Source organism: Lagopus muta, chromosome 5 (assembly GCF_023343835.1).
Source record: "Lagopus muta isolate bLagMut1 chromosome 5, bLagMut1 primary, whole genome shotgun sequence".
Lineage (NCBI taxonomy): Eukaryota > Metazoa > Chordata > Aves > Galliformes > Phasianidae > Lagopus > Lagopus muta.
Window position 1 is genome coordinate 22588711 of NC_064437.1, and position 12018 is coordinate 22600728.

The 12018-nt window shown below is 38.0% G+C and overlaps 1 protein-coding gene across 2 annotated transcripts; it reads right to left on the minus strand.

The window, feature by feature from the left end:
* Positions 1-24: 24 nt before the first annotated feature.
* Positions 25-11487, minus strand: RGS18 (regulator of G protein signaling 18). 2 transcript variants are annotated; one of them, XM_048946890.1, is made up of 5 exons: positions 11159-11487; positions 10373-10474; positions 7505-7566; positions 5334-5500; positions 25-3090 (listed from the first exon to the last, which is right to left on the minus strand). In XM_048946890.1, the coding sequence occupies exons 1-5, from the start codon at positions 11275-11277 to the stop codon at positions 2833-2835; spliced, it is 708 nt and encodes a 235-aa protein (XP_048802847.1). In that variant the 5' UTR covers positions 11278-11487; the 3' UTR covers positions 25-2832. The 2 variants fall into 2 exon arrangements, with proteins under 2 accessions (XP_048802847.1, XP_048802846.1); XM_048946889.1 differs by having other exon boundaries at positions 7505-7569.
* Between the last annotated feature and the right edge of the window lie 531 nt (positions 11488-12018).

Genomic DNA, 12018 nt, shown 5'->3' on the forward strand with positions numbered 1-12018 from the left:
GAAATAGAAAAAAGAAAAAGGAAGATGGCAACAAGACAGCAGGAGAAAAGAAGAAATGGAGGCAAGCTGGATGTTGGATAGGGGACTGATATTTATATCTTTGGCATACAGCCACACAGGAGCTAAACGGTCATTTGATTGAGACTTTTGACTGTAATGCAAAAAAACAGAGGGGGGTCTAACACAGGTATCTGAGCAAGGTGTTCATGCATGAGCATATAAAGCACTGAAGAGAAGATGATTTTATGCTTTTTTTTTTTTCTTTTTTTTTTTCAGTTGGAGTCTTTCAACGTTATGCATGGAAAATAATTTGGAAGGGAGAGGGAACTGTATTCAAAGTTAATTAAGGCAGCTGAGCAGCTGGGGACAAAAAGAAAGGAGAGAAAAAATAACCTGCCATTTGTGAGTCACTTACTTGCCTCTATACACCACAGCTTCTAAGAGCCACATTATCAATTGCCTCCAGTTGCGGTAGAAGGAAACCTTTCTTTTCCTTTGAGATTCATTATGCTAGAACTCAGTCCTCTTGTTTCTTGTCAGAACAGATATTAATTAAGTTGTCATTTGCACAATATCAAATCCCAAAAGCCAAAGAAAAGATGTGAAGATGCGTATTTTGATGTCCCTCAAGCTACCAACAGCAGATAATAATTCAGTTATTTCAATGCATCTAATCAGAGCTAGGTAAAAGAAAATAAAAAGGCAACAAACATCTGTGCTACAGAATTCTGTAGATTTTTTCCCTCATACATTGGAGCTGGAGACTTTACTTATGTAAGGAACAGAGTGAAGTGTTTATTTAGGGTAAAGTGTTGTTAAGAGGTATTTTGAGAGCTCTTACTGAATACTGAACAACGCACACAAATCTAGAAAGCTGCTACATAATGTAATTCCCAATAAAAATATATACCCAGCAGGCTTCGTATGTATTATTCACATCAAGCCAGCAAAACAAGAGCATTTATTTAACTGTGGCATTGATTCTGCCAAACCTAGAGAAGCCCAGCGATGATTTCTGTCACTGTCCATGCTATAAATACATCCCTGCAGAGCTAGTCTTCAATCTTATCAATCCTGTCTCTCTGAAGCACAGAGAAGTGTCACGGACTTGTACTAAACCTGTTTAGTTCATCTTCCAGCACTTGTTTTTCTGCCACAAAAAGGAATCTCCTCTAGAAAGCAGATAATTCTGTCCTTTTGGTTTATCTTTGTGCCCTTTGTCTTCCTTTCTCTGAATTTATCTCTACTTTCTTCTTATAGTAGTTCCCATGGCCTCAGTCTGCTGTAAATCATGGTTCATTATTATCTCTGAAAAACATACATGCATGAGTAGCTACCAAGAATAGCTTATTTGTTTGTTGTAATTACAAAACTCATGCAAGGGACTAGCACTGTCAGTACTACAGAATGATGGTTGTGAGGAAGGCCTCCCTGGCGATAAGCAACATTTTCCATGTTCCTGTGAAAGGAAACAAAGGCGCCTGCTGACTTCTATTTATCACTGCAGACAGTTTTGAGTAACTGCTTGGGTTTTTTGCTAAGAAGGAAATGTCTTACTCAAAGCACTGTATTTGTCATTTATCTGGGCTTTGGAGCAGTAGTAAATGCATTCTTTTACATTTATTTCGTCCACAGCAAGAGCAAATATTAGATTCCGTGGAGGTATGAAGTAACATGATCACCAGTTGAGAATCTGGTGGCAAACATACAGGTTTTACGCCTGTGTTGTAACAGACCCACTGTTATCTCTCAAGTGAACTATCAAGTATGGCATTTGAGAGCTGATGTGACTCTGGGCAGCCTGGTCTAGTGGCTGGTAACCCTGCACACAAGTGTGGGGGTTGAAACTAGATGATCATTGTGGTCCTTTTCAACCCAGGCCATTCTATGATTTCAGAGGATGCTATTTATGGAGGGGAGCACACAAGGGAGCATTTATGTGCAGTATTGGATAGTCAGCTTTAGGACACAGAACTGCATACTGAGAACAACAGTCGATTGTGTTGTTTAACTGGCCTCATACCTAGCTTAGCATGGGGGAAAAGCATGCTTCCTTCTAGACAGACATATGCATCCACATGACCAGATGTTGAATGACACATGTTGTGTTAAAAGGGCATTCTTGGCCCTTGACTGCTGCTCATTCAGTTGGAAAGAAAAAAGAAAAAAAGAGAGAGAGAATACAAAAATTTGATAGCAAAGCTATTTTATACAGCATAGTTTAAATATAAAGAAAAGATGTACAAGAAGACTATATAATATATCCCTATAAAAATTAAATAGGCATTCTTATCATCCTCTTGAAATACGCAATAGCTAAATTTTAATTATGCAGTAGCTGTAGTTAAAATCCATATAATTTTTACATTTCACCTAACTAATGTTCCCATGTGTTCTGCAGTATGAGTAAGTACTACAAATATTCCATGCTTAGTGTAGGAAATACTACAAAAAAAAAAAAAAATCATGTGCAAAGGTTAGCTATACAGATTCAAACTGTGACAAAACTGTCTTACGATACAGGCTCAGAATACATGATGGGTGTTATCAAATAGCGTTTTAGACAACATTTTTGTCAGAAACTCAGATTCTTCTTTCTAATATGATAACAGCTCCTGCTTGAGTTACAAAAAAATACTGTACAAAAGCTTCACATGACACCTCAGCCTGATTGTCTACAGTAAATGGGATTACTCACTAGCAACAAAACTATGACCTGGTATGAATGCATGCAACTTTGCTTGCCACTTATTTACACCACCTAAGGATTTGTAATTTATAACACATGTACAATTTGCTTGCAGTGGCTAGAATTCATGAGGGCTGAGTTCCCTATTGCCAGATGGTAAAGTCTGGTCGCACACCCTGGAAATCATTGACAGTGAAGGACCGTGATCGTCTCCTAAGAGTGGGACGACCAGGATTTCTCCCCTTAACCAAATTCAAATAAAGATCAGATCTTAGGAAGCGTGGATAGCTGTCTTGCTCCATCAGCCTGTAGACTGTGTTTTGTGCTGCATCAAAGGTGGTGATGACGGGCTGCTCAATATTCTGACTTGTAACTTCTTTGGTTTTAAAGTCCAAATTCACCTGGAGAATGAGGAAAAGTGTACTTATTTAACGTGCATTAACACAATTCTTTCGTTGTCCATAGCAAAGATATTGTACACTGGTGAAAGAGTTTTCTGATAAAAAGGACTTTCAATCCTGTATATTACTCAAGATTAAGGCCATAGAATTAGTGTATTCCTTTTCAGTTATGGCTGCCAGAAAGTCTACATAAATGTGTCACTGGTACACTGAAGAACTGATAAAATATCAGTTAAGATACAACCAACACATTTTGATGTGGTAGTATCTGATTGAAAGTAACTCACTATCAGCAATCTTGGAATAGTTGCTGCCGCCAAGTTTTGCATCACCAACCTAAGGCTGAACTCCTTCCTTTTTCATTTAAGAGACACATAGAACTTTGTCTCCTTAGAATGCAGTAGTGTATATTAAAGATTTCTAGATGCTGTATGGGGTTTTGATGGCAGGAGGGTGAGAAAATTCTAAGAATTAAAATATTAAAATAATTTTAGTGAGTTTCTGGAGGCTTTAGAGATGTGGAAAGCACATCAAAATGATCATTTATTCCATGCACTGGTGCATTCTTCCTGGGAAGATCTCACACAAAAATCATAGAATCATAGAGTCATAGAATGGCTTGGGTTGGAAGAGACCTCAAGGATCACCAAGCTTCAACTCCTCTGCTGCAGGCAGGGCGGCCAGCCACCATATCCAATACTAGATTAGGCTGCCCAGGGCCCCATCATTAGGTTACTCTTGGTCAAAGTATGACTTCCATGCTCTGTCCCCTCCCCAGCTTTCTTCCTGCTCACCCTTTTGTTTGTCAGTCTCAAGGCATGACAGTATCAGGGCTCAATGTCCTACCATAATTGCTCACAGATTATTTAGCAATGATAAGTTCCGGCTCAAATAATTAGAGAATCATAGAATGGCTCGGGTTGGAAGGGAGCTGAAAGATCATCCAGTTCCAACACCCTGCCATGAGCATGGCTGCCAACCACTAGACCAAATTATGGGTTTTTCTTTTTAAGTAAGGTCCACCCACTGAGATGCTGCAGGAGAAGGAGTAAAAAAGGCTGTAAGTTTTGAAAGTGGCACTAGTAAGCCAGGCCCCTGTCAAAGGTGGATCTGAATGTTATATATAGTCTGTGAGAATTATGGGTGGAGATTGCACCATTTTGTAATCCTTCTCTTAAAATAAGAATTACACTTATTTCACCTTTGTTTCAGGGAAGTAGCTGTTGGAGTTTAACTTCTGCTCTTCTAGCAAGTTTAAAAAAAAATACAGGGGAAAGGGAGAATTGGCAAGTGCCATATTTCTGTTCAACCTTGACAGAATTAGAGGAAAATGTAAGTCCAGAATACCTACTGAGGAGGCTGAGCTTGATTTCCGTAAGAGCTCATCATCTCCTTCCCAAGTAGGCAAAAAGAAAAAAAAAAAATAAAGTGTTCTTTTTGCTCATTTACAGTATGATTCCTTCATAACACATTTCAGAAAAATGAAGAATTGTAAATATTCAGACTTTTTGCACTACTATAGTAATAAAAAAAGCCCTTCATGTTAATTAGTACTGACATAGCAACTTGTTTTTATCTGTGTGCTGTCAGTAACATAGCAAGCACGCCCAGCCAGAGCTTTGAGGATAGAGAACATTAATCATGAAAAATCTTTGCTTAGAACATTATCACTATCATTTAAGGAATATGTTTAATTTAGTAAACTCTTCTAGCCTCTTTCAGTCTTTTGGCTTATTTGAAACAAAAGCTTCTGGGTCTGTAATCATTTGACAAATAGTTTAAGAGAATGGGAGAATTATTCTGTTGTTCTGGAAGCAGCATTGACTACAGACAGATAATACTTCTTCAAAAATGCTAGCTGATATGTTTCATGGCAGCATTAACATTTATCATTGCTATTTTTCACTAAATTAACTGTGTGTGTATGTATATGTGCATATATATCCTGGCTTTATAGACCAACAGGAATCTTTGATTCCCGTGATCTAATATTCAAACTCAGAGTTGTATACTTAGAAGAGCGATATGCAGTGGGTTTTGTAAGGAGCCTGGAGATGAATAAACTAAGCAATTACTTCCAGGCTTCCTTCCAAAGCTTTGACATGTAAGATACAGTCTCCTTAAGTCAGTGACAGCACAATTAATGGTTGTTACTGTTTCTTCACACACTCTTCTTAAAAGCAGATTTCATCAGATGCAGTTGTGGAAAACACTGTGTACGCTGAAGAATGTTTTTACTGTACCTCTTTTGGAGCATCTTTCCGTATGAATGTTTCATAAATGGTCTTAGCTTTTGGGAAAAGTTCGTTTGTAGTTTTACTCTTCTTGTAATCCTCACAAGCTATCCAGAACTCAATGTTCTCCTCACTGAACTCCGTTTTCAGAAATCTTGTGAAGGCATCCAATCCATCTACAGAAGGGAATATTGAATTGTGTTAAATGAATACATATATATATATATCTCCTTATCAGACAGTTAATATCTTCAGGCAGTCTAAGCAAAGTCACAAAACGGGTTGTGCTCCCTTTAAATTACATTGCATCACAGATCATTATTTTAAATTGCATAAAGGCTTTAAAATAAGTGCATGCTGTAACTCCCATGACAGAATTCTCATTACTGATTACCAAGACCTTAAGAATGTATAAATGGAAGCAATCAAATCATCTGTATGTATCTGGAAGTGATGGAATTTGCTAAATATCAGATTGAATTAGGTTAACCCAAATGCAATGAGAATGTCTGCCCACTGCAGCTGGATTATATGTGCGTCCCTCCAGAATGGAAGGACGATGACATATGTGCATTTGATATCTGTGTAAGCAATGGGCCATTTCAAATAATGGCCATCTTGGATCCTATTACTGTTTTAGGAACAAACTGCACCAAAACTGACAAATTCCTTAGGTCCATTGAACATGTTTTCATTTTTAAGATTTTGGTCTTGCAGTCAGGAATATTTGAACAAAATTCAAATGAAAGTGATGTAATAAATCTTTGTCATAGCCATCGTGAAGAGTCAGTTCTTTGGCCAAATGTTACCTCCTATAGCTCTTATTATTTGTAAAGCAAATGATTGTTGCCTTGGTACACTTTGTATATTCAGTGCTGAATCAATCATTGATTCTCAAGAGTTCAAAACCACTGAGATTGTGGCTCTGGATGGATTTATCTGTATGAAAGGGAGTACTAAGGATGTGGGCCAGAAATGCTGCTCCTAAGCTAGAGACTTGATATCCCCGAACTTTTTAGATCTTCTGTAGTCCATTTAAATATCTCTTATTTTCCCAGAGTTAACAGAAGACTAAAATAATCTAGCTCCAATGTAACAATCAACATTTAAACCAACATTGAAAGGATGATTTGGCTTAACTTTTTATATGAAAATCAATACATTCCACTAAGAGCAATGTTTCCAAAATGATCAGTTCACTCAAGTTCAGGTCTTCAAGCAAAGTCCCAATGCCAGTAAGTTGTTGACTAAGTTCAGAATGAAACTTGCAGACAATATACAAAGATACAGTACTATTTTCACGCAAACTCAGACTTTTTTTTGCTACTTTTATCTTGGATAAAAAATTTGCTATTTTATCTTGGATTAGAACTGAGAAGCATTTTCTCTCAAGTTCTCCTCTACTATAAGCTTATTTCAATATTATCTCTATGTCACACATGGCTAGTTATCCCTAATAGAAAAATAATGGCTATAAAATGTTTAAGAACAAAGAGGCTGTCACTTCATGAAAGATGAACTAAGAATACTGATGATAATACAAAAAAAAATTAGCCTTTATTATACAAGCTGTATAATAAGACTGGACAGGAACAACGAGATACTGGGCAGAGGCCAAATGATGGATGAGACTGCCAGCAGATTTCTAGCCATTTTTTAAGACTGCCATTTGGGATTTCTATGGTAATACAGCAGTTAGCTCATCTGAACATAGCTCTTCTTTTTGACAATACTGAAAAATGTAGTCTAGAAAAGATAAGATAGCCTTCTGCTAATGTGAGTGAATGATGTTCTAAATAATTGATGAGCATGCCACTATTATAATGGATTTTTCCAAGAGTCTGATTAGAATTCATACAGCAGAAAAGCATTTTATTCATTACAGAACAATTTAATTACCTTTGGCTGCCTTTTACTAGTTACTGCAGAAACTCTTCACTTCCTATCACTTTGTCCAATAAAATACCAAGCTTAGAAGTTATTTTCAACTACTTTCAGTAGATGACAGCATGCTGTAGCCTAAGCACATGAGCAGAGCAGGAACACATGCTGCTATAAATGACCCAACGTACCTAATTTAGGTAACTGACAGATCTATTTAAGTGCACAACTGCGTTTTGTAATTTTCCATCAATTTTCCACCAGCACAGTCTTCAGGAAGAGAAGAAAAGAGTACTAACCTTTTTGGGAAAGCAGTTTGTCAAAAGATTCGCCCCATTTCATTGCTTCTTCAGGAGACACTCTGCTTAAGAAACAAAATATGGTTTTGTGGAGCTGTGCATGCTGTGTATTCATCAAGTTATTTTGATATGCTATCAATTGCTATTATTGCTCTGGGCCATTTCACAAAGTGATAAGATTCTGTTGCCTTAGGAGCTCTATTACAGACTTCAGAAACATAGAGTGTAACTTTTTTTGACTCTTTCCTGAAGAGTTGCCTTTTTTTTTTTACCTTTAAAAAAGATCGGAGCAGAGAATTTTTCTTCTAATGTTTATGCTGTGTTTCTGTGAGGAATCTTTGAGGAAATAGAGGTGATGCAGTATGGCAAAACTCACAAGGGAAGCAGGTCAGTCACCTGGTTAGTTAGTAAAAATACTCTTGCAGAGATGTGGTTCTGAGGCTGCATTACCACAGCCTATTTGTGATGAAGTACGGGAAGTTCAATAGGCTGTAGACGAAGCTGCAGTGGTATGGTTTAGCTGATAGTTTTCTAGGGTATAAGCACTTACAGTCTGGTTTGTTCACCACAAACATGTTTAAATGTCACGTTATTCTGAGGTGCTGCACTCAATTCACAAAACTCCACATATTTTTCATCATCTGTGCCAAGTTAGATGTATTTCTCAATTATTTCCAATATTCTGTCTTAGAGAAATATACAGGTAGGAAAAAAATATTCGTATTCTTCCAAATAAAAATTTCTTTGTTTTTGTGCTGTATCGGTTATCCCTATACATACACATACAGGAATTGGCACAAGGCTGGCATTAACTTTACCATGCTAGGACTATGCTTTAGTTCTAAGTCTGAAGAATGAGTATTAATATTTAGAACCATTTTCATTTGGTGACATAGCATTGTACTCTGAGAGTGGGAATGTCCTCATTTAAGCAGCTTGTCCAGGGTTAGTTGATAGTGGAGCTGAGAACCAGAAGAACTTGTTCTGCATTGAACACTTTTGGAAAAGATGCCTCTTTCCTGCCCCAGGCTCACATTTTTCTGCTGCCTGATTTACATAGCTTGGGTTCCCTTGGCAAAATCTGTAGTCACATGAATTTTAGACGAAGGGAAATTCCAATGACTATGAGAGGGAATTTAAGCCAGTAATGCTCTCAGTTTTGTATAAAAAGTAAAAGGAGGATTTTTATTTTATACTTTTACAGGTGTCATGTGTCTCCTAGCTGAAGTCATTGCTTATAGGAATGAAATTCTTAGCTAGGGAGAGACAAACAGTTCTCAAGGCGTACAAATAATGGAGAACTGAAATGTGAAAAATGAACGTAGGCCAATAAAGCAGGGGAATTCTGGATTCAGGGAAAGCGAGACCTCACTCCCTCACAGAGTTTTTAATTATGGGAAGTACAAAGAGTGCAGTTCTCTGAACTGTGTGTGCTTGTACATCTGGGAATAATGGGTTACTACAGCCACAGAAATGAATTTGGTAATGGTGAAAGATAAACCCTGGCAGCTTCAGAGCACATACACAGTCCAGTAGTGCACAGAATGCTGGAGAAGTTCTTTGCTGGAAACTCCTAGCGTGATTTCTTCATTTTCTTTTAGAAAGAAGCAGCTTCACAGATCCCTAAGACATTGCCATACCAGGGAGTGCTGCCGTAATAAAAACCAGAGCCTGGGTGTGAAATACCCAGCAGTACTCAGCCACCTAAATAAGAATGAGCACTGAAAAGGTGTTGTCTGCCTACAGGTGGCATGGAGGCTGTGCTTTCTCCTTTTAGTTACAATCTTAGCACAGTTTTACGTGTCTGGAACTGAGGAACTGAAAAAGGTTGTTTGCAACACTCCTTTACCTTTGTTCATAGCTTCAAGATCTTTCAAGTGAACTGTAGAACCACTGAATTAAGCAGAGCAGCACAACAAAGAAAGCTGGGGGGAGTAGGGGGGAAGAGAGGTTGAGGGAAGCAATGAAATCCTCCCCTGGGAGCATGGAGAGGAAAGTCTTTCAGATCGTGAGTACTGCTATCATTTGGATAGCCACGATATTTACATATATGAGACAGCATTCTGGTCAAAGCCGTAGATGTTGGCCCCTAAAGCAGTAATTGCTTGAACAACATTAACAAGACTTAAAAATGAGAAAGGAATCTCTGATTGCGTTCTGCAATGGACAGAAAGGAGCTATTAATTTATTAGGCCTTGGAGTTGCAGTACTTCTGCAGTACTTTTCACTCAAGACCTATCAGTGTAATTCTTCGTGTGAGATTCTGGTGTCCTGGTGAGGCCAAGAACTAAGTTGTCACTGAATTTAACGAAAATAGTGTTTCACTCTACATCTTTATGGGAAATAGTGTCATAGGGACAATATTACAGCAGTGTTTAAACATCAGTACTTGAATTTGGGAGACAAGACAGTGTTTTGTCAATACTGCAATTATCAAGGAACTATATATCCAGTATTTGAGATGCATCCCGAATTCTTTGGAAAATCTGTTTTCTCAGGAGCTGTATGATTTCCTTCTTAACAGTAATTTTTAACCTCCATTTCTGAGTAAATGCTTGCTAGAGACAACAAGTGGACTAAGAAAAATGCTGTTGGCATGAGTAAAGATTTTTATATATATGCACATGTGGGCTATAATCTGCTCTTAGTGGTGTGAAAACGCTACTGGTGAGTTCTTTTGTTCTATGCCAGATAATTCTATACTATTTGTATGCTTGAGTTAGATAGCCAACTTTAAATGAAACAGATTTTGAAAGTACTACTCTCTGCCAAGTCTGAATGCACACACGCATACACAGGAAATGTTCTGGGCCACACTGAAACTTCCTAGAAGAAATCCCTATCATCTCTGCCTTTTATAATGCCTACCTTGATGCTTTTGTCAAGTTTGTCGGTTTACCAAGATGTTCAGCTTCATGTAATTCCGATTTCTGCAGGAGAAGGCTCAGTCTGTTTCTCTTCTGCTTTGCTCTACAACAGAGTTCAAGTAGCTTTTAAATCAACTTTGTTAAAAGGTTTTTTCCAGGCATTTCTTTGACTAATGTCTCTGCCTCTGCACCACAGGTCCACAAAGGTTCACTTACACTAGTATTTCTAACACGTCTCCTGTTTATATTATTCACATTAACGAATTTCTTTTTCAGATATTAACATGAATTGCATATGAAGCACTAGCAAACAGAAGTGGGAATCTTTTCTTTTTCAATGTGTTTTCCACGAATTTTGAAGGAGAAGGGTGAAATTTCTTATTAGGAACATGAGCACAGTTCAAGAGCACGTGAAACAGTTGGTTCAGCATCTTCTACTTTTAATGTTCTGCAAAGAAAAAAGGAAGCAGTGCTTCCTCACACTTGCAGTCTTTACAAAGAATATTTTCCAGATCATACTTAGGGTTTAAAATGCATTTTTCAGAACTTTGTTAAACCCGCCTTTCTTATTTACTTAGTTTATTTATTTGTTTTTTGTACCTAAAAACTATTTCCTTGATGAATGAATATTTCATGTCTACAATTCCCAGGCTTGCAGTTCACCAATTTTCACACACACTGGTCAAAACGAGAAAGATCTGCGCCCTAAATTCACACCCACGAGCTATGTTGGAAGAATCCTCTGAGTAAACAACACTCAAACTGTCAGCATGACCTTAAAACTTACCCGGGCTTGCTTGCTTTATTTGGCTCTTCTTTAACTGTTGATTTCATGACTTTGTAATAGGATTTATCCTTCGAAGCAGAAATGTTCAGTTGAGGGAACAAAAGAAGTGGGTTCTCCATCTTCTAACAAAGTGTCCCAATTTTACAGAACGCTTCTCTAAGTTCCTTACAGCGGTTTCATCTCTATTCGCGGTGCATTCAGCAAGGCGTGTTCTCGGGCTGGGTTCCCCCAATTGGCTGTAGAACAGTTTCCAGAGCAGGTTGTGGGAAGGAGGAGGTTTGCCACCTTAGCTGTCAGTGCAGCTGCAGGCACACAGGACTTTAAGTAGAGTTCTGCTTTTACAGTCGTCATTTAAGGAAGTGAGATTACAACTTTGCAAAATGGCCGTTGCTCTTACGGACAAACGCAGCTTTTAGCAGAGCGACTCCTGGTTCTGTGCTCGTGGCATTCCATGTCCTGGAATAATTAGGAGATGCCACCATCTTCTCCCAAAAACGTGTAAAAAGTGCGTATAGCTCCTCTAAAATGAACTTCAGTGAGAATCACTTTGTAGTACAAAATGGATAACGTTACCCCTAAGCTCCTAGAAGAACTTCCAGCTGACCTTAAATTGCCTTCTGCAATCTCAGATGCCATATGCTGAACACAGTTAGCTCTACCTACAACATGCTAACTGGAATCTCAGCATTTCTGAGGCTACAAGAGTCTGGTGACGCAGTAGTTGATAAAATATTTTTGTAAGCAGAAATTTTGTGTTTTGCACCATTTTTCAGAAGTATTGAACACCTACTTCTAATTTCAAGCTTCTCCACTTACAGCTTCTCATTTACCTTTTGTATCTATGGCTTTATTTTCACTTA

Coding starts and splice junctions, on each gene's coding strand:
- RGS18 (XM_048946889.1), bottom strand. CDS start 11,277: ATGGAGAACCCACTTCTTTTGTTCCCTCAACTGAACATTTCTGCTTCG. Junction 7,570..10,372: donor AACTTGACAAAAGCATCAAG/GTAGGCATTATA, acceptor TTGTTTCTTAAG/CAGAGTGTCTCCTGAAGAAG. Junction 3,091..5,333: donor GGAAAGATGCTCCAAAAGAG/GTACAGTAAAAA, acceptor CTCATTCTCCAG/GTGAATTTGGACTTTAAAAC.